Source organism: Diceros bicornis, chromosome 23 (genome assembly GCF_020826845.1).
Source record: "Diceros bicornis minor isolate mBicDic1 chromosome 23, mDicBic1.mat.cur, whole genome shotgun sequence".
Lineage (NCBI taxonomy): Eukaryota > Metazoa > Chordata > Mammalia > Perissodactyla > Rhinocerotidae > Diceros > Diceros bicornis.
Window position 1 is genome coordinate 25,588,925 of NC_080762.1, and position 22,529 is coordinate 25,611,453.

Here is a 22,529-nt window from a genome sequence, read left to right on the forward strand (position 1 = left end):
GGAATCAAAACATACATCTAAAAATGACAACTCAGTGGAGATTTGGAGAGAGTATTTAAAGTTATAGGCACCCAGTGCAGAATTAAGAATTAAAAATATGACTACAACCGGGGAATAGGCAGAAGAGAAAGGACAGAGGAGTATGTAAGTGAGCTAGATTCCTCATTATCATTCGCAGGAAAGAGAAACCAAATATCGCAAGGGTCAAAAGTGGTGTCCACAGTTCAGAAATAACATAAGTGAAACCAATGAGTCATCAAAGGAGTAATTAGTAAGAGTTTATTGCGCACACACCAAAAAGACAGTTTGCAAACCGGGAGCACTCAAACAAAACATGGAAGGAGGCTCAGGGGTACATTGTTATAAGGCAGCTTATGCAGTGAGACAACAGTGACTGCTTATTCTTCATGGTGATCAGTTATGATATTAGAATTTTCTTAAATGGTAGGGAATTGGTCAGTGGTTACCTCATATCAATTCTGGGAAATAGTTTAAGTTTTGCTTCTGTTTTCCAGAGGCATAAGCAAGAAGTGACCCAGGTCAGCTTAGTTTTGCAAAATAAGCTAAATTAAGCTTTGTTTATATGACTAGGCTGGTTTTGTCTGCTCAGGGAATTTTCAAGGCTGGTCTCCATTTATTTTTTATTTTAACAGTAGCAACCTTTTACTGTTTATTTTGTTACTTCCTAAACTGATTTCTATAGAACAACGACAACAACAACAAAAAACCACATATCTTTAAAATGCAAGAATGACTAAATAAAAATGATGAGATGTATGTTCTGGGATGGAAAGAAATTTAAGCATATTGCTTAATTATTTTTTTTAAAGCAAGTTGTAGAAAATGGAACGATCTCATTGATGTTTAAAATAAAATATAATTTTATGTGTGTGTGTATAAACATTTGAAAGGATCCTAACCAATTTGTTAACCAAAATTATTTCTAGGTAGGAGGGTGGAAATAGAGATGGGAATGTGAAGGGAGACTTTTTTTTACCTTATATAGTGCCATATAATTTGGTCTTTACAGCAAAAGTGAATTTCCTTTTAAATTTATATAGTTTAATTTTTTTAATTAACAAACAAACAAGTTGGAAGAGCTATTAAGTAGAGCCAGAGAGGTGAGCACACGTTCCTCTGGAACTAAGATGTCCCCAGCTTGTCATGTGGAATCATCCCACATTACTGCCAATGATCCTTCGAAAATCAAATCTCAGGTTAAGAAATTGTCAAAATATAAGGAAAAGGCAAAAGTAGTAAAAGGACCAAATGGTTTCAAAATTCAAATGAAAAAGAACCAGAATTGAGAAACACTGTCCTATAGCCAAGTTCCTTTTGGAGAGAGAGAAGCCTGGACACAGAGCAGGAATGGACCCTTATCTCTCATCATCCTCTCTGTACCTGCAAGGCCGAATCCCAGCTCCAGGCACCTTTTAAAGGAACCAGGGTCTAATTAGTTAGAAAGATTAGGAACTAGCAAGCTAATCAGAAGATTGCAGGCAAGAGATAATAGGAGGGCAAACAGTGAAGTGGAGTGGAAAGGAGGGAGTTTAAAGCGTTATTTAACATTATAGTCCTTGGAAACTGGCTGTGCAATAATGGAGAGCGAGGAGTCAGGATACATCCAGGTTTCCAACTGGAAGGCAGTGCTCCAATTGAGACATGGAATACTTCAGGGAGAGGAGTGTGGAGGCGGTGCAGGAGGATAAATATTAAAGTCTATACAACTCCACTTAGTGTCAATATCCTGTCATGGTCTTTAATAATCATTTGTGTATATTCTTGTTTCCTCAGATAGGCTGTAACCTCCTTAAGGGCATCCTATTAGTACAGTGCCTTATACAAAGTGACAATAATAGCTGTAATGGCATAATAATAGCAATAATAGCTGTCATTTGCATGCTCACCATGTGCCAGACACTTTTCTAAGGGCTTTGCGTGTAACATGTTTAATGCTCCCAACAACCTTGTGAGGTAGGTACTTTTATTATTTCTATTTTACAGATGAGGAAACTGATCTTGCCCAAGCTAACACAGCTAGTGAGTGCTTTATACTCTTTGGGTTACATTAAATATTGTTACTGAAGACCATCAAAAACATGTAACGTTCTGACACCAGAGACATAAATAGCATTTAATATCTTGTCTATGTATTTATTTATGGAATCACTGTAGTGTCAGAGTCCTTAAGGTATTAAATATCTGGATGCCAAATATTTAAAATTTTACTACGTTACTAGATAAATGTTGCGATGCCATACCAACCAATATCCAGTTATTACGAAATACTCCGGATGATTAGTTAGCAGTGTCATTTGTTACATATTTTATATGTATAGTAAAAAGGAGTATTTTCTTCCTTAGATCGGTAGAGAAGATGAAGAATTTAGTGAGGAAGAGGCTGAAGAAGAGGAAGATGATATTGACAACATCCTCGAAGATGAGTTTCCAAAAGACGAGGAAGTGATGAGTGAGGAAGATGAAGAACAGGAAACTGATGCACTTGAACGGCTGAAAGGTGAACTGGGAGAAAAATTTGAAGCAGATGTGACTAATTTACAGGCAATACAGGTTATTACTTTTCCTTCATCTTTCATAATTCAAAAAGTAACATTTGAGAATGAAACAAAAGCAATTTGGTTTATGCCTTGGTTTCTTTTTAACTTTTCAAAAGACATGCATATGTTAGGGCTATATTCCCTTTAGTCAGCACCATTTACAATTATGAAAACAAGTTGATAAACCAAGGGCAACTTGGAAGCCACATAGGATCAAAGGTTTTAGCTACCAACACGCAGCCACTTGGAAGATGGAAAATATTTGTTCTCTAGACTGAAGTAGTCAGTCACCAGCAATGTCTATGTGCTGTGACTGAAGACTACCAGCCTTCTTCCCACTAAAGATATTTGCTATTATGATTTTTCTCATCAGGATGAATTTGAGAAGTTTTTGATACCGGTAATTCTCATTAATGGAGCTCGGAAAATCCACATTGTACAATATATGTTGAACATGAAACTGAAACCACTGGTGGAGAATCGAGCAAGCATTTTTGAGAAATGTTATCCAATAGGATCAAGCCTTGCCCAGAAGATGCTCAACCTTACTTACAAGCACATAAGCACGTTCGGCTACTGGGACCCCGTAAAGGTAATGTCAGCAAATGCATCTGAAAGCTCTGTTCTTTCTTTTCTTTCTTTCTTTTTTATTTTTTTTTGAAGTATATCTAAGAAGAAGAGAGTGGATAATTTCAAAAATTGTAAACATTTGTACAATATTCATAGCTAGCTATAAGTATATATGGCGTTTTTTGCCTTTCTGAAGTGGGAAAAATAGTTGAAGGGTTTAATTTCTTTCATCTGTTTCTGTAGCAGTAACCCAATTCCAACTTGGTTTTAACTTTGTAGGAGAAGAAGATGATAGTGGAAATGCTTTCAAACTAGACATCTAGAGAGCTGAGCTCTGGGGCTCATTTGGTATCTAATTTTAGACAAGTCACTTAAACTCTTTGATTCTGTTTCTTCACCTTTAAGATGGAAGAATAATGCCACCAGGCCATGGTGATCCAATGTAAGAGTATAAAGTCCTCTGGAAAGTGTGAGACACCATACGAAATGTGCCATTAATGTTCATAACACACATATTTCTAAGTACTGTATTTTTATGCAGTGTGGACAAACAGATTTAATCTTATTGGAATTCAGTAACTTCAAACATGGATGGTTTTCAACAAATCTTAACCAAGAACATGCCAGCCACTGTTCTAGTCCATGGGAATATAGGAGTGAACAAAACAGACAAAGTTCCTTTTGTCTGGACCTTATATTCTAGTTGGGTTGGGGAAGAGGGATAGGCAATAAATAGGTAAACAAACACATAGGTTCCTGTCACATAGTATTAAGTGCTCTAAAGACAATAAAAGAATGTCATGTAATAATGACCTGCTCACTCGACCAGTGTACCGTCTTATTTCCATCAATGATATAGCACAGTGGAGAAAACCATGGCCTCCAGAGCCAGACTGAGTTCAAAACCACCACTTACTGGCTGAGCGACCTTAGACAAATTACTTACCCTTTCTGAGCCATTCCCGTTTGCACAATGGGAATAAGAATAGACCCTACCTTACAATATTATTGCAGTGATTAAATGAGTTAATTATTGTTAAGTGCTTGCAACAGTGCTTGGTTTTTGTAAGTGCTCAATCAATGTAAGTTATTGTTGTTCTTAACATGTAGTACTATTACCGGTCAATGATAAAAAGTATTTTGGAGGACAGGATCCAAAATGGAGCCATGTGCGTGTTACTTGAAACCCTCTTCTTGGTTGATATTGATACAATCAGTTTCAATTCTATTTAATTGTGCGATCTTCTTTATCTTAACCATAAGGATGTCAAGAGGAAGCTTTACAAATATCATGCTGAAATATAGAAACACTATGACAGTTCCCTCCGTAGAGAATTGGAGTTAAGCACGTATTAGAATCACCTGGAAAACCTTTGCAATATAGTCTTGCCCTAACGTCTCTGAGATGGGCAAGGGAAGGGAAGAAGCAGGCAAAGTCAAACCATGTTTAGGGAGAAAAAAGGGCCCATGTCCAAAGATAATTAGGATTGCACAAAAATGCCTTGTCGAGAAATAAGTGCATAGTCTTAGGAAGGATTTAAGCAAATAAATAATCATTTTTCAGAGCTGTTGGGAATCTTTCTGGGTGCCTGACAGTTTGATATTTCTGATTTGATAGCACCATGGATATTCCGACCCACGGAAGAGAAAGGATACGTGCTGGATATTTTGGGCAACAGCAGAAACTACTGAAGAAATTCACACTTAACTTGGGAATTTGAAATGGAATCATTAAACTTGCAGCTTTTCTTTTATTACCAATTATAAGACCTAGAGTAGACATTGCCCCCCATCCCTAAGTTTCTCTTTATCCCTAGCATTTACTCCCAGCCATGAACGTCACTCCAGCCCAAGAATGATGATGTTGACAATACCGTTGACCTGTGACAACTGTCCGGGTGCAGCTCTGGGGGAGGAGAAATATTACCTTACTGTTTCACACCTACTTGTCAAAACCAGGGATGGCTGGTGCTTGGCCGTCTGATGCTGTAAAACAGATATTCAAACCTAGCATCAATTAATTTCCCAGTTCTCATCATCACCAATGCAAAGATGTGGGACCACTCCTCCCACTCCATCCCATACCTACATGTTAGGCTGCTTTTTAGGTGTATTTTTCCCTTTTGTGGCTGCTCTTGATGTTTATGTGAGTGGGATTTCACCTGTGTAAAAATGTGGAAGAGGGGCCAGCCCAGTGGCACAGTGGTTAAGTTCAACACATTCTGCTTCACTGGCATGGGATTCACAGGTTCAGATCCCGGATGCAGACCTATACCGACTCATCAAGCTATGTAGTAGTGGCAACCCACATACAAAATAGAGAAAGATAGGCACAGATGTTAGCTCAGGGCCACTCTGTCTCAAGCAAAAAGAGGAAGATTGGCAACAGGTGTTAGCTTAGGGCCAATCTTCCTCACCAAAAAAAAAAAAAAGAAAAGAAAAAAAATGTGGAAGAGAAGCCAGTGGAATTTGTCCTACCAATATACCCCTAAAGATAACCCAGGACCCCACCTGTGTTAGTCAGCTCAGGCTGCCATAACAGAATACCACAGGCCAGGTGGCTTAAACAACACAAATTTATTTTCTCACAGTTCTGGAGGCTTGAAGTCTGAGATCAAGATGCCAGCAGGGACAGTTTTCTCTCTTCCTGGCTTGCAGACGACCGCTTCTCACTGTGTCCTCACATGGCCCTTCCTGTGCTCATGCATTCCCCGTGTCTCCTCCTCTTCTTATAAGGACACCAGTCCTGTTGGATTATGACCTCATTTAACTTTACCTCCTTAAGGGCCCTAAATCCACTTTGGGGGTTGGGGCTTCAACCTATGAATTTTTGGGGACACATTTCCATCCATGACACCTCCTTAGGAATGGACCTGGTTGTGAGGATAAATTGGCCAATGAATATACCCAAACAACTTTATACTCCTTGGCAGAAACATTCAGTATACGCTAAAGAAGTTATAAAGGAGGAAGAACTATACAGCAGTCCCCCCTTATCCATGAGGGACATGTTTCAAGACCCCCAGTGGATGCCTGAAACCTCAGATAGTACTGAGCCCTATATATACTATGTTCTTTCCTATACATACATACCTCTAATGAAGTTTAATGTATAAATTAGGCACAGTAGGAGATTAATAGCAATAACTTCTATTTGGCATATCCAAATTGCCACCATCACTACTCTTGTGCTTTGGGGCCATTATTGAGTAAAATAAGGGTTACTGAACACAAGCACTGCAGTACCACAACAGTCAATCTGGTTACTAAGACTACTAAGTGACTAATGGGCAGGTAGCATATACAGTATGGATACCCTGGACAAAGAGATGATTCACATCCTTGGTGGGACACAGCAGGACAGCAAAATATTTCATCATGCTACTCAAATGGTGCAGAATTTAAACATGAATTGGGCCTGGCCTGGTGGCGTAGTGGTTGAGTTCACATGCTCCGCTTCAGCGGCCCAGGGTTCACAGGTTCGGCACCCAGGCGCAGACCTACGTGCCACTCATCAAGCCATGCTGTGGCGGCATCCCACATACAAAATAGAGGAAGATTGGCACAGATGTTAGCCCAGGGCCAATCTTCCTCAAGCAAAAAGAGGAGGATTGGCAACAGATGTTAGCTCAGGGCCAATCTTTCTCACCAAAAAAAAAAACAATTAAAAATAAAAATAAACCTCTGAATTGTTTATTTCTGGAATATTCCATGTAATATTTTTGGACTGCTATTGACCACAGGTAATTGAAACCACAGAAAGTGAAATCGTGGATAAGGGGGCACTACTGTAATTGTCATAAACTGAAAGCATGAACTGTCATAAACCTTAAGAAAGATTACATTAATTGCATGTGGATATAAAATAATTTGTTCTTTTTACACAGTTTTTTAATATTAATCTTTAATTATAATTAGTTTCTCATTCTATGATAAAGATTTTATTATTTTAAAAATTGTTTTTTTTTCAAATTTATTTGGGGGAAATGCTGTAGAAATTAAAGCTAACTTAGGAATTCAATTGTGTGTATATTGCAGCTAAGTGAAGGAGAGACAATCAAGCCAATTGAAAATTCAGAGAATCCAGTTTATCCTGTAATCCATCGTCAGTATATTTATTTTTTATCTAGTAAGGAAACTAAAGAAAAATTTATGAAGAACCCAATCAAATATATCCGCCAACCCAAACCTAAGCCTACTGTGCCCATTAGGATTGCCATTGTGGGGCCTCCAAAATCTGGGAAAACTACAGGTAAGGGTGTGTTTGCCTTTGTTATCCTTAAGCATAAAAGAATCCCCTGAAAATTAGTGTCACTTCTCCAGGAAACCAGCTATCAAAATTGACTCAAAAAGAGAAGAAAACCTAAATAGGCCAATAACCATTGAAGAGAAGGCATTCAAAAACGTAGTCCCATTCCAAAAGAGCCCAGGATCAAACTGTTTCAGAGGAAAATTGTATCAAACTTTCAAAGAATTAAAAACTCAAGAGATGCTTCCTGTGTTTTGTTGACACAAATAACCAATAATCAATCTATAGATCAAAATCAAAGTGAGTTTAATATATGAGCCAATTCTGAGGACTATAGCCCAGGAGAGCCACCTCCACCCGGGAAGGAGGCACTCCGGAGAAGCAAGGTGCACAGCATGATTATATACTGTTTTGGAACAAGGAACATATATCAAATATGACAGGAATACTTTTTTTTCTTTTTACTACAATCACAAGATGTTTTGCTACATACGGCAGGTCAGTCTGATCTTGGTTCCTGGGAAGGAATGCTTATCTTTAAAGAAATGCTGATACGGGGAGAGGCATTCATCTCTATCTTTAAAGGCAGCATTCTTTGCTTTGGGATATTGTAAATGTTTAAAGCAGATGTACGATGCATGCTTGACAGGCCATGTCAGGACATTCTGGAAAAACAAGATCAGGCCAAATCAGTTTTAAACCAAAATGACTTCCTCATATACTCAATAAATTAACTTTCCTTATTGCTTTTCATTTATTCCATCAGTTTTTATAAGCTTTTCCAGAGCAAGGGAAAAGACAGTAAGCTTCCCAATTTATTTTCAGTTTCTTTTTTAGTAAGAAATATGGTCCAGGGGCCGGCCCGGTGGCACAAGCAGTTAAGTGCGCGTGCTCCACTGTGGCAGCCCGGGGTTCACCAGTTTGGATCCCGGACACGCACCAACACACCACTTGGCAAGCCATGCTGTGGCGGCGTCCCATATAAAGTGGAGGAAGATGGGCACAGATGTTAGCCCAGGGCCAGTCTTCCTCAGCAAAAAAAAAAAGAGTAGGATTGGCAGATGTTAGCACAGGGCTGATCTTCCTCACAAAAAAAAAAAAGAAAGAAAAGAAAAGAAATATGGTCCATACAATCAAAAAGGTATAAAGAGTATAAAGTCATTTTTAAATCACCATAATCCTGATATCAAGACATAACAAAGATAACACAGAAAAGAAATTACAAATTAATATTACTTATAAATATAGTCAAATAACAGTATATTAAGATTATATTAACATAAAAATTATATTAAAAGATTTTTTAAATATACTGTATTAATAGTTTGAAGAGTGAAAATCCATGATCTTAAATCATTGCTGAAAAAGGCATTTGGTAAACTGTATTCCTATAGTGTTTGAATTTTGTATGACTTTGGACTCTGTTTTTGGGTTTTGTTTTTTTTTTTAAAGCAAATAGTCCAACGGTAGGTTGGTGTAATATTTCAAGATGGCATAATAACAACATGAACAGTGGCTGGTCACAATGAGAATAGAATGGAAAGGGCAGATACAGGAGATATTTAAAAGGAAAACAATAGGAATTAATGATTGACTGAGTAGAGAATGAAGGGGAGAGATGAGGTCAAAGATTAATTTGTCACCAGGAATAATAAAGGGGAGTTTTGTGTTCCAGCTCTTTAGACGAAAATTTTGTTTCGCCCGTTTAAACTTCTTAACATGGTAAAACAGCCTTTAAAAGTCGTATTCTAAATGTTCACAAAGTTCATAATGATATTTCCCAAAGAAAGCAGAACATTAACATTCAAAATAAGATCCCACAACCAGAGCAAAAGGTGAAAATGTAGACAAGGCAATCTGATTTCTCATTTTTTCGTTGAAATAGAGATAAAATTTTAACGAGATGTCAAACTGTAAAAGCTTTATTATTTTTAGAACATTAGAAAAATAGGTCTGATTCCAGCATTTGTGGCAAAGCTGAGATTAAGGGCCCTGAGGCTTTCATAGGGGCATCCCTTTTGGGCGGCCCTAACCCTGGTCAGTTAATCTGCATCCCCGGTGAGATGGGGTGGGCTCTCTCAGTGTCCCCTACACACTGCCGTCTGCAGACAGGGATGATGCAGGGTACATAGACCACGACAGAGCACGCCCACATTTAATAGTTACTGGAAATCATTGCCTATGGTCTCACTTAGGAGAAGCAGAAGCCAAGTTGAGTACTCTTTCAAACAATGGCAACATCTATGTGACCTTGGACAAATCATTCCATTTTAGTGGGCTTCAGTTCTCTCATCTATAAAATTGGAATTTCAATATCCATTCTACCCAACTGATGGAATGGTTGAAGTATCAAAGAAGGTCACAGAAGAAACATTGCCTCACAAGCTGTAAATTACTATTAAAATGTCAAGTATACCATTATAATTTTTAAAATTATTTCCCAGAGGATTAACTGAGACGTAACCGTAGAAGGTATGCTATCCTGATTGCAGCTTGGAGTCCATAAATGGATAGACAGGGAAATGGTACAATCCAGCAATACAGAAGCATTAGATTGTTATTTTGGACATAATATCAAATATTAATAGTAAACATAGGATGCCTTGTGAAGCTCTCAAAAATTTTACTGCCTCGTGTAGAAGGAAGAAAACACTTAAATGTTGGTTTGGTTATTAAAAAAACACCCACAGATGGGCTGGCCCGGTGGCGCAAGCAGTTAAAGTGAGCGCGCTCCGCTGCAGCGGCCCAGGGTTCGCCAGTTCCAATCACGGGCGTGCACCAACGCACCACTTGGCAAGCCATGCTGTGGCGGCGTCCCACGTAAAGTGGAGGAAAATGGGCACGGATGTTAGCCTAGGGCCAGTCTTCCTCAGCAAAAAAAAGAGGAGGATTGGCAGATGTTAGCACAGGGCTGATCTTCCTCACACACACAAAAAACACCCACAGAGATGGCTCTTTAACTGATCCATCAGCCACACACGTGAAGTACTAATGATTGACCTTTGACAGTATTCGTTCAGTAAGATGTAGCAATTTTAATTTTCGAAATTTCTTTGAGAAGTGTGAAGATTAGCTTGCTGTTGATGTCAGTTAACCAGAATCTGAAGCTAAGGTTGACTGATGAATTTGCGAAATGGATTAAGTTTAAAGCTTTAATGTTTTTCAGTTGCCCAAAAAATTTCAAGTGAATATGGCTTACAGCGTTTGTCAATAGGAGAAGCTTTGCGTTATATATTAAACAATCAACCAAACACAGAGCTGGCACTGATGTTAAATTGGCATCTTCATAAAGGAATGACAGCACCTGATGAACTGGCTATTCAAGCCTTAGAAATATCTCTGATGGGAAGTGTATGTAATACTGCAGGGTAAGTGGGGGCAGAGGGTGGGGAGGGAGTTAAATCTTTCAAGAAAGTACTCACTGGAATTTAAAACACTTACCTTAATCAGGGTGTAAAGCTCTTGTAAAGGGTGTGATCTGCTTCTCAAACTTTGGGCACCTATATTGTTACATATTTTAATTTTCTGTCAAGCTAAAACTTGACTTGAACACTCACATGCCAGAATAGCCCGCAGGCCACTTCCCTCCCTGCAGCAACCCCTGAGTTGTCTAAAAGTCTCCAGGTTTACACAGTCCGCAAAGGAGGCCGGCGTGACTTCCAGAGCCCAGCAGAGCTTCTCACTGCCCCATGGGGTGATGAAGGAGTGGCTCTGCCCTGGCCCCGAAATGGTACTGGTCCAGTGGAGATGGTCTCTCGCTGGCCCAGCTCTCTGCACAGGTAGCAGTCCCTCCCTGATGCCACATTTGGACTGGAGAGCCCTGTGCTTGAGATGTCCCTTCAGTTAACACTCCTCTGCTCAACCGTTGCTCCCTGGCACGGCCACTGGTCACACCCAGTAGTAAAGCTGGTGAAACCTAAGGCCCTGTTCTTGAGCCGAAGTCACTGACCTAGAATCCCCCTGATTTACTCAAGATTGTTTTATATTTGGAGCTTCTTTACCCTTCCTTGCCACTGGTCTTTAATCAAGTCCTTGGACAGTTCTCCTAACTTCAGTTATGGGGGAGCAGATTCTGGGGTGTCACGTTTTTTCCCCAGAGAAGGCCCTGGGACTTATGCAAATTGAGTTACCTCCACCTGGCGGCGTTCAGCTTTGCATACAAGGGATCTCAGTGAGGGCAGCCTTGGTTGAGTTGCAAAGGTTTTATTTCAACTTAATACCAGAACAGTAACTGCCCATTCAGCCTAAATTTCCCTGATCCTGAGGACCACTCAAGTCACCCTTCACAGAACAAAGAAATTGAGCTACTCTCCGTTAAAAAAAAAAAAAAAAAATGGCACCCCCATACATTCCTTATTAGGCTTCTCTGGCTACGTTAACTTACAGTCCTCTCTGCCACGGAACTTAGAAGTAATTAATGCCTTGAGACTTGGCTGGAGAGCATTGAGGGAGGGCATCCTGTGACTTTCTCCAAGAAACTCCAGAGTGAGTTTCTTGTCTTTGGGGCCATTCCTCCCAGAATTTGTGGACAGCCTTTATTTCTCCTCTCAGTTTGATAGTAACACTCTCATTATCTCAGACTGTTGGACTAAAATTCTCCATCATATCTGCTCAAAGACATGATGGGTGCTAGGGAATGATTCTCTCCCAGATATCAGAGGGCTCCTCTGACCAACTCCCCATCTCTCCTTCCACACCCCAGCCTCCTCACAGAACTTGACTACAAAAGCAAGCTAGAACACAATTTTTCCCTTATTTTCTTAATCTCTTACTAAGATACTATTTATTGTGCCAGGCCCTGTTCTAGCTGCTTTACATACCTGATCTACAATATTTAAGACAACTTTAAGGGTTAAATATCATTTCCCCTATTTTACTGAAAAGTGAGGCTCTCAAACCAGGTTTCAAATCGAAGTCTGTCTGCCTCTGAAACCTATACTCTTTCCCCTGTTTCGTGCTTAGAATAATAGCATCAATTGAATAACACAATATTCAAGTTACTATGTGTGTTATCTCTCAGATTCTGCCAAAACCTAGCTCTATGATGCTAAGTGTATGAATTCGGAGTTGTGTCTGTATGTATGCTGCCGTCCTCCTGGCTCTGGGGCTGACTGTGGTTAAAAATATAGAAATAAAGAAGGAAAAGTACAAAGAAGATAAATCAAGTTACATAAGGAAAGCATGGGGCTACTCCTAAAGAGATAGACTGGTTTTCCTAGACAGAAAGGAAGGTATGAGAGAAAAGAAATATGGAATCTTTATTTTCACGTGTCTCCTTGTTAGTGTTGTCATTGATGGATACCCTGTAACAAAATATCAGATGAGTCTCTTGGAAGCTAGGACAATCATTCCCATGGTCATTTTTGAGTTGGATGTGCCTTCCAAGGAGATTTTCAAAAGATTACTCCTGGAAAAAAAAAAGGAACAAAGGTAATGCATGTGAGAAAACAACGATAAAGGAATGAACTTTAATCATCCAGAAAAAAAAAAAAAAGTATCTTTTTAACAGCTTTTTCTATTCCTTCTCTGGTCTTCTATTAGTTTGCCTTATCCGTTGCACAATAGCATACAGATTATAGCTGTCAAGAACTCAAAGTACCGCAAAAATATTTATGAGATTAGGAAATATTATCAAGAACAACATCAGAACTGGTATGTGATTGATGGATTTCACAGCAAATGGTGGGTATGGAATGAAGTCATTAAGAAAGTTCAAATGGTGAATAAATATATGCAGATATATCTGGAAAGAATAAAAGCAGGTAAGAAAACATTTAACTGTTAAAATAGAATAATATGAATTTAAAGTCTACACATGCCTGACTTGTTATCATAATTCATTCAATTTGAACATTTGTTCCCACAATCATAATCAGTATTTTAAATAGATAGTACTATCCAATTATTGTGGACATGTATATTTGTTCTAATAAATGACTGCCGCTACTCAACCTATCATTTATTGAATGCCTGTGTGAACCTAGCACATAAAAATAGTACATGGTCTCTCACTAGACGAATTTATAGTGTTTGGTCCAGGTAGTTTCAAGAATGATAGTTGTATGACAGCAATGGTCTGTGGAGTGCCACTTAGCAAAATTTTGTTTAGGAATCTAGAATTAAAGTTATGTTTACTATTTACATTCATTATGGTATTATAGAAATGTTGAGTCTATAAAAAAATTAAACTTGAGCATAAAATGTCTTTTAATCTATATTTGGAATCCATGAAAGAAAATGTTTTTTTCCAAAAATACACAAAATTATCTACAGCTGAGATCTCTAAAAAGAGTGATAACTCTAAAAAATTTATCTGTAGGAGTCTCACAGACATCTGTTTAATGACTTTGTTTAACTTTGGAAACTACAGAGAAGATGTAATGAGGTATGAGAGAGCAAAGTGACAAAGAGAATCTTGTACAAGGAAAAATGCAGTGAGGGTCCTGATGATAATCGCATCATGGAATCTTGATTTGCTTCATTATTTGGGCATAACCGGTATTTCTGGTTCGTGTTTGTCTGCAGATTGGGAATTTGTTTTCACCTGAGGGTTACAAAGCATGAAGATAAGAGTGCAAGGAAAGAGAGAATTGAGTTTTTAGAAAACTACTTCCAATAGGTTTTGGATAGCATCACACTAATAAAATAGTCCACAGCAGACTTTAAAAGCAAAACTTGTGCCTCCTCTGTCTTTCTGTTACCCTATTTCACCCTCCCTGCCTTAGATTGAGTTCCCTGGAAACAGTCTTAAGATGAAAAGTTGTGTGCAGAAGCTTTATCAGGAAGTACTCTCAAGAGTAGCATTGCCTGACTTATTGGGATAAGTATATCCCAAATATTGCATGGGACATACTTATACTAAAAACTTATTCATTGTTTTTCTGGAATTCAAACTTAACTGGGCATCCGGTATTTTATCTGGCAACCCTAATCAGGAGATACACCTGTGGGGAAGTGAGGATGGTAAAACTGGGCAGAGGGAGAAACTAACCTGCAGTGTGGTGGAAACAGAAGCCTCAGCAGATCCTAGAGGGAAGCAGTGGAGATAGGATGGACCTTCAAAATTTCCCCGGTTGGAGAGAAGGGCCAGGCTCTATATCCCTCCATTGGCCTATCATTGACCACAGGTCACTCTGGGAGCGGGTATAACCTGTGACAGAGGGGCAATTCCCAGTGCTGCTGTGAGCCATCAGCGCCAGTGTTCCCAGAAACTGGGGGATGGTTGCGTCAGCCCTGAAGAGGGGTCTAGATGAGGCACCTCAGCATCCACTACATTATTCCATGTATACTCACCTCTGCCTTGAATAGTTTAATCTAATTGAAGTCTGCCCTCTTGCTCTTCTGCTTCGACTTCCACCTGATAGTCTAGCCTGTACCTGATTGTTCATATTTGTTTTTTTTTCCTTCATTTCCTTTATATGCTATTTAAATGATCCTCCCCTGTCAGAGGGCCAAGTTTTACTCCTACTAATGAGGTGGAGCAAGGTCAGGCTAGAAGATTAAAGAGATTCCTGTTCTCCCACAGTGCAGAATGGGACATGTAGACATTGCCAGATGTCATCAAGAACATTCCAAGAATCAGAAAAAGAGATATATGAGTATCTTTTAGGACTTGACGTAACCTGATTCTAAATTACCCTGTCACTAAACCTGTCAGGATTGATGAGGTTCAGCACATCTGAAGTAAAGAGCAATCTAGGATTATAATACTATAGTACCATATGGTATAATATTATAGCACTATATACTACTATATACTTTAATAACACTGTATGTTATTATATCATAGTGCTGTACATTATAATACTCTAGAATAATAATATTTTACCTCTGCAATATTATAGTAGTGTAATATTATTTGTAGGAAAGGAATATTAGGGCTCCTTAGCCTTTTCATCTGTGTCATAAACAACAGATGGAATAGTGTATTAGTTTATCTATTGCTGCATAACAAATTATTCCAAAACTTAGCAGCTTAAAACAACACACACACACACCCGGTTTCTATGGGTCAGGAATCCAGGCACAGTTTAACTGAGTCCTCTACTTCAGGGTCTCTCACAAGGTTACAATCAAGGTGTTGGCCAGGATTATGGTCTCATCTGAAGGCCCAACTGGGAAAGTATCCACTACCACACTCACTTATGTGGGGTTGACAAGATTTTATTCCTTAAGGGTTGTTGGACTGAGAGCCTCAGTTCCTTTCTGGCTGTTGGCCAGAGGCCACTTTCAGTTCCTTGCCATGTGGACCTTTCCAAAATGGCAGCTTGCTTTATCAACTGAACAAGTTGAAAAGGGCAAGAAAGAGTGCCAACAAGACAGAAATCACAGTTTTTTGTAACTATTTAGCTTCCCGAGGCTGCTGTAACCAAGTACCACAAAGCAGGTGGCTTAAACAACAGATATTTGTTCTCTCACAATTCTGGAGGCTAGAAGCTCAAAACCAAGGTGTTGGCAGGGCCCTACTCTCTCTGAAGGCTCTAGGAGAGAATCTGTTTCATGCTTTTTACTTGGCTTCCAGTGTTGCCAGCAATCCTCTGCATTCTTTGGCTTATAGACACATCACCCCAATCCTAAGGATAAATTTTATATGTTTACCCTGTCACATAAGAGAACCAAACTATGATTTATGCTTCATGATTTTATAGTTAATTTAAGACGTTCCTAGGCATAATAATAAAACAAAAGGTAAAACTTTTCACTGGTGAATGAGACCATTAACAAAATACATTGGGATCAAAATTTACTCATTATATATATATAAGATATATAAAAAGTATAATTCTATTTTCTATATCATCTTTTATTGCTTTGGAGTCCGCATTCCAGTGGGTTTTTGGGGGGGGAACTCTTAAACTTGTCCACTGAAGGATCTTGGGCTCTTTCTTTTTAAAATGGACTCTCTAGGGTAAAACTAGTCACTTTTGGATAAATGTTTCTTCCCTTCTCTTTGGTGCTATCTGGGCACAGGGGGAGGTTTGTATCAGTAACATCATGTCAACAAACTATTTTCACTTATAGAAATCTAGCCCATAGAAAATTTTAAAATATGTAGCAAATTTATATGTGTGTGTGTGAGTGGGTATGTATATATACATATACATATACATATATATGTGTGTGTGTGTGTATATATATGGTTTATAATAGCTAAGAGTTAAAAACAACCAAAACATTCATCAACAGATAAATGGTTAAGTAAACTATATGTATATTTATACAGTGTAATACTATGCATCAATTAAAAAGAGTTAGTTAAATCATATAAACTGACACGGAAAGATGTCAAAGACCATAACTAACTGATAAAAGCAAGTTGCAGATTAATGTTTACAGTATAGTGGCATACGCATCCTATATGCAAAACAATATACATGTGTATATGCAAATGTATAGAAAACGTCTGAAAAGGATACAAATGCAACAATGATTACCTCTCAGGAGGGGTGTTGAGTTGAGAAAACAGGTGTGAAGAGAAACTTTTACTTTTTACTCTATTGTGTTTGGAATTTTACAATGTGTATGCATTTATATAGTGCTGGTGTAATTGAAATTATTTTAATTTAAAAAAATTATTGTGTTTCCTATGGAAAAAAATATATATAATAAGAGTTCATCTGCTAATCATAGGAAAAGCTGCCTGCATTGACAAGCTGTGCATCACACCTCAAGAACTGATTTCTCGCCTGGGTGAATTCAGACAGTTCTGCCCTGTCAGCCTGGCAGAATCCTATGAATTAGTTGATTGCTCTGTAACTGAGTCCTTGGAATTTGCAGCAGAGTTCAGAGGGCACTATTATAAAATGAGTTCTCAGGAAAAACTAAATGTAAGTTTGTTCCTAACTCCAAATATTTACCAGGGAAAGAAAATTCCTGTCTCAGAATTCATCAAATAGGAAGGGGTGGGCGCAGCTGGGAACACCCGGCACTAGCACCAGGAGCCCCCTTGTTGGAACCTGTGACTCTAGGACCAATGAGGCAACTCAGAGGCCAGTCCTGAGACTGCATCCCAAGACATATTTTGGCACAAAGCAGAAGTCCAGGGGCAGTGATGGGCCCTCGGCCTCGGCCCCTTTAACACATAGGGAGACCCAACTGTGAGCCCCACCAGTGAAAGGGATGTGAGCAGGGCGTCAGCGCTCAGCCCACTGGCAAGCAGTCAGGGGATTCGGCTCCAAAGGTGCAGAAGGGAAGTCAAAGTCTGTAGAAATGAAGCAAGAGCTGACTTTCAGCTCCTGTGCTTTAAAATTTTTTCTATCGCTAGTACTCCCTGTGTATCTCATAGTTCTGTTTAATGGAACAGAATGCAGATTTGTTCTGATATTATGATGTCCATAATTTAATGGTATAAAAAGGTTGGTAGTTCTGAAAATTAATCAGATGCCTCTGAACATTTTATTTTCCTCTGAAGAATTAAAATTTTTGGTCACTTTATTAAGGAGACATTTATTTTTTCCGGCTTATTTAAATGATAATCACAGAACTTTAAAACTGGAAGTGACATTAGAGATCTGGTGTGCCCCAGCCCCCATTTTACAGAGTGTTAACTGAAGCTGGAGAAATTAACTCACCTGCTAAAGAGCACCCACCTAGTTAATGATACTGTGGGACAGGAAGGCAGGGGGCAGGTGACTATGTACCCTCCAGTGCCTGGCACATAGTGGGAGCTCCACATATAGTTTTTGTATGAGTGGATGAGTGAGTGAATGATGAGATTAGAAGAGACCTTAGATGTGATTACTTGCGAGTATTACTATAAGGAAACTTCCAGGTAGGGAAGGAGTTATTGGCAGCTCTCAGACAGTTTGAAGGCTAGAACGTCACTACTGAAAATAGAGAGAGGAGCGGGACAGCCTCGGGGGATTTTTGATTGGCATAGTATTCCTGTTTTAAATGGTCTTGTTGCTGTAATCCTTTTTTAACAGAAATTTTTGGAGAACCCAGAATTGTATGTGCCTCCATTAGCACCGCATCCACTCCCATCGGCCGACATGATCCCCAAAAGACTGACACTGTCAGAGCTGAAGAGCCGATTCCCTAAGTGTGCTGAGCTCCAGGGCTACTGTCCGGTGACCTATCAGGACGGGAAACAAAGGCAAGTCCTTGCCCTCATGGAAGCTCAGGGTGGTATCTCTACACGGAATCAGTGTTCGTATAACAATCTTAACATTTGGTCAAAAGGTCGCTATTGTTTAACTGAAAAATGTTCTATTTCTTCCCTGAGCTGCATAGATAGAAAAATAAAATATTTTTGACTTTTATTTACACAGTACTGAATAGTAATTCTACAATAGGATTTTTTGTCTTTCAGATATGAAGCCCTAGTACCTGGTAACATTAACTATGCTTTAGAATATCGTGATCGTATATATATTTGTGAGAGCAGAGAAAAACTCCAGAAATTTTTACGGTGAGACCATGCACTATTTATTTATTGAATACCTTCTATGTTCAGTGCACCAGACTGGGATATATATATGTGTGTGCGTGTGTGTGTAGACACACACATACATATACAGACGCACATACATGCATACACACATACACACATATATACATACATATGTGATGGTGAACAAGGACTGGTCCCTTCTGTCCTGAAGCCTGAGGCTCCTGGGTAAGAGACTTTAAGTACCTGATGACAATACAGTGTGATGGCATTTAGGATGGGAAAATGCCAGGAGTTCTGGGAAAGTGTAGCCCAAAAGTCTGAGTGAATTGTCTGTTGGGGTAAGGCCTGAATGAGGAGTGGGGATTCCTTGGATGAAGGGAAAGAGGGACAGGTTCCAAGCAGAGGAACTCACAAACGAACCTGGCCCAGGGAATCACAGAACTGCAAGAAATTCAGCATGGCTAGATGTGATGTGGAGAGGGAAAGGAGCAAGAGGCTGGAGATAGTGAACAGGGCCAGAGTGTGGAAGGTCAAGTAAAATCGCCATAAATCATTTGGACTTGATCCAAAGGGCAGTATGAATACATTGACTGGTTTCGAGTGTTATAATCAAATTTACTTTGGAGAGAGACCATCACTGGAGTGTTGGTAATGGATTGGAGCAGGCATACCAGTTATAATGCTGTTGGAGTGATCCTGTCCAAATAATACAGCATGTTTGAGTTCACCCATAAAGAGTAGTGTGGGGAAAGCAACGGGCTTAGGACCAAGGCCTGAGAAACACCAACACATGAAGGTCAGAAGAAGACCTTGCAAGGGAGAATGAAAAAGAAGAACCCACAAAGAAGTGAAAGGAAAGCCAGGAGCGGGAGGCTCTGGGGAGGAGAAGAAGAGAGAGAAAATCTCTGGGATGGCGTGGCCAAAGGTTTAAATGCTACTTAGAGGTCAAAGACAAGAGCTGAAAAGCATGTTAGATTTAGGTTATAACAGGTCATTGGTGATCTTGGCAAGAATGGTTTCAGTGGGGTGAGGTAAGTGGAAGCCAATTACAGAGTGCCAAGGAGTGGATGAGAGAAGAGAAAATTAAGACCTTGCCTGTAGTCCAGAGGTTACAAACACAGATGCCTACAGCAGCCAAGAAGGTAAAGTAGGGGAGGGAAGCAGGTTGGGTGTGAAGGAATAGGAAGTGGTGGGGCCTGCGGCAAACAGGACCACACGTGCCCCAGCTAAAGGGGGCAGAAACCATTCACCTACTGCCAGACATTTCTGTTTTCATAAGAAGTTGGAAACCAAATTTCTTTTAAAATTTTCCCGATTTTTAAACATTTGTGACTGATCTGATTTTTTTTTTTTAATCCTGTGTGGATCACATCTGCAGATGGAATTTGTGCAGTAGTTTGTGGTCTCCAGTGAAGCTCACTGTTTGAAGAAATTTAACTGTAAAAAGAGAAGAGACATTAGTTGCTGGAGGGGATGTAGGAAGGAGGGAAGGTGGTTTTTCTTTTGTTTTTAATGGGGGAGGTATGGGCATGTTTAAATGCAGATGCATGGGAAGGATCCAGTAAAGAGGTGAGAGAGAGAGAGAAAGTGCTATTGTAAGATACCTGGAGAGAGGGTGGAGTGGGGGTCCAGAGTGTTGGGGAGATGGATCTTGGATGGGAAGTAAGCTCTGCCACAGAAAGAGGAACCTGTGTGTGGCTTTGGCTTTGCTTGTGATGAGCAGTTGAGGAAGTTCTTTTTTTTTTTTTTTTTGCTGAAGAAGATTCATCCTGAGCTAACATCTATTGCCAATCTTCTTTTTTCTTTAGGAAGATTTGCCCTGAGCTAACATCTGTGCCAATCTTCCTCTATTTTTTTTGTGGGTCGCCGCCACAGCATGGCTGACGAGTGGTGTAGGTCCGCGCCTGGGATCTGAACTCGTGAACCCGGGCCACCGAAGCAGAGCACACTGAACTTAACCACTACACCACAGGGCCAGCCCTGAAAGTTCTGTTCTGATGGCTTTTCTTTATATAGCATGGCACCTGTGTAGGGGATTACTTGGGAGAGTTATAAGTTCGAGGAGAATAAAGAAAGTTTTATATAGTTGCTGTGGAAAATAAGCAAACTGAGAATAGGTGAGCAGGGCAGGGGACCCAGGCAAAGGTGGTCATGAGTGCCTAGGAGCCCAGTCTTCCCACTTGCATCATTTTCTCCAGTGGAGAAAAAACAGGTAGCAAACTTTATCTTTTAGTTGTCTCTTGTATATGTACATTCCTATGTACACACGTGAGCACATTCTTGAGCATCCGTCTAATGAAGTTGGTGTTCTTAGGTCGCCACTGAAATACTGGGATCAGAAGCTTCCATACAAACTTCCCCCGTTAAAGGAACCGATACATCTTACCAGTCTTCCTTTGCCGGGATATCTGGAACAGGTTCAGTGACGTCATTTTCTATGATTATATGTGAGAAGAGTACAACAATCTCTTCTTTAACAATAACTTTTATTTTGGTAAAATTGAAACTCAAGGCAGAGTTTTCTGATTTCATGTTGCACATCCACTCTTAACCTATTTTGTTTATGGGTGGTTGTGACAATAAAATATGTGAAAAACCCCTGCTTCCATAGCGAATTCCCAAATACCCACACCAGAACTGAGTCGCAGTGCCGCAATAGCTGAACCGCCAAACCCGTATTTTGCCCCAAATCCAGATGAAACCATCTGTTCAAGTCACATTTTATTTCCCTAACTATAACTCTTTTTAAACGTAGTAAAATGTATCAGTGCCCAACTATTTTAAAAGTTTTTTTTTTTTAATTCTATAAAATAAATGGCCAGGGCACAATTTTATACCTTTCTCAGAAATTCTTAACCAATTTGTTTTTTTTCAACTCACCTAGATGGTTTGCCTTCAATCTGGTTTAACATCAAAAGGCATGATGAGGCTCACCCAGAGAGGAGTAGTCTCCTAAAGGCCGCATTATCATCAAGAGGGCCTCACACCTCCTTTACCCGCTCAGGGCCCCAGAATCTTGGCTGCAGTGATAACTTTGGTCTCTGGAATTCCTTGTCGGGTGGCCTATCAGGGTCCTGATAGTAGGAGGCAGTCTGGCCAATTCCAAGCAATGGAAGCAGAGATGGGCCAAGACAACTCAGCGCCCAGTGGCCCCATCTTCCTTTTTTATTTTTTATTATGGACAATGTCAAACATATAAAAATAGAATTGTGTAATGAGGCCCATGTAGCCATCACCTAGCTGGCACTTAGCCAATTTGTAATTTTCATTTTTCCTAATCAAATGTATTTTGTGTTTCCTATTAGCTAAGTGATCATCTAACCATCCTTATAAATCCCATCCGCCAACCCCAGGAGGCTATTTGAGGCAAAGAATTGTCTCTTTATCTATTTGCCATTAAGAAAAGAAACCAAACTCAAATATACACGTGATTTAAATTGTTCCCTACCTGCAGGGTATCGCAACTTCTCTAATCAAAGCAATGAATGCAGCAGGATGCTTAAAGCCCAAATTCCCCTTCTTGAGTATAAAGAGGTCTGCGCTGCTATATATAGCATTTCACCTAAAAGGTATGTCTTTTTTAATGATATGCTACTCAGAACTAATTTAACATTAACTGTAATATATGTGATAAATAGGATAGTTGAGCTGGGTTGGCCTCTTGCTCTGTGTGTGTGTGTGTGTGTGTGTGTGTGTGTGTGTTGGTAGCAAATATTTTAACAAAAATAATAAAACTGAATTTGTAGTTTTTAAAGCTGGG

The 22,529-nt window shown here is 39.5% G+C and overlaps 1 protein-coding gene across 1 annotated transcript in view; it reads left to right on the top strand.

Moving 5' to 3' along the window:
- AK9 (adenylate kinase 9) overlaps positions 1-22,529 on the top strand; it is a 115,337-nt gene that overhangs the window by 92,152 nt on the left and 656 nt on the right. Inside the window, exons 29-39 of the mRNA XM_058566478.1 lie at positions 2,365-2,571; positions 2,932-3,150; positions 7,167-7,380; positions 10,544-10,745; positions 12,661-12,807; positions 12,919-13,139; positions 17,008-17,204; positions 18,303-18,472; positions 18,689-18,787; positions 21,084-21,186; positions 22,224-22,338. Of these exons, the coding sequence (XP_058422461.1) occupies positions 2,365-2,571; positions 2,932-3,150; positions 7,167-7,380; positions 10,544-10,745; positions 12,661-12,807; positions 12,919-13,139; positions 17,008-17,204; positions 18,303-18,472; positions 18,689-18,787; positions 21,084-21,186; positions 22,224-22,338 (1,894 nt within the window). The remainder of the gene's footprint in view (positions 1-2,364; positions 2,572-2,931; positions 3,151-7,166; positions 7,381-10,543; positions 10,746-12,660; positions 12,808-12,918; positions 13,140-17,007; positions 17,205-18,302; positions 18,473-18,688; positions 18,788-21,083; positions 21,187-22,223; positions 22,339-22,529) is intronic.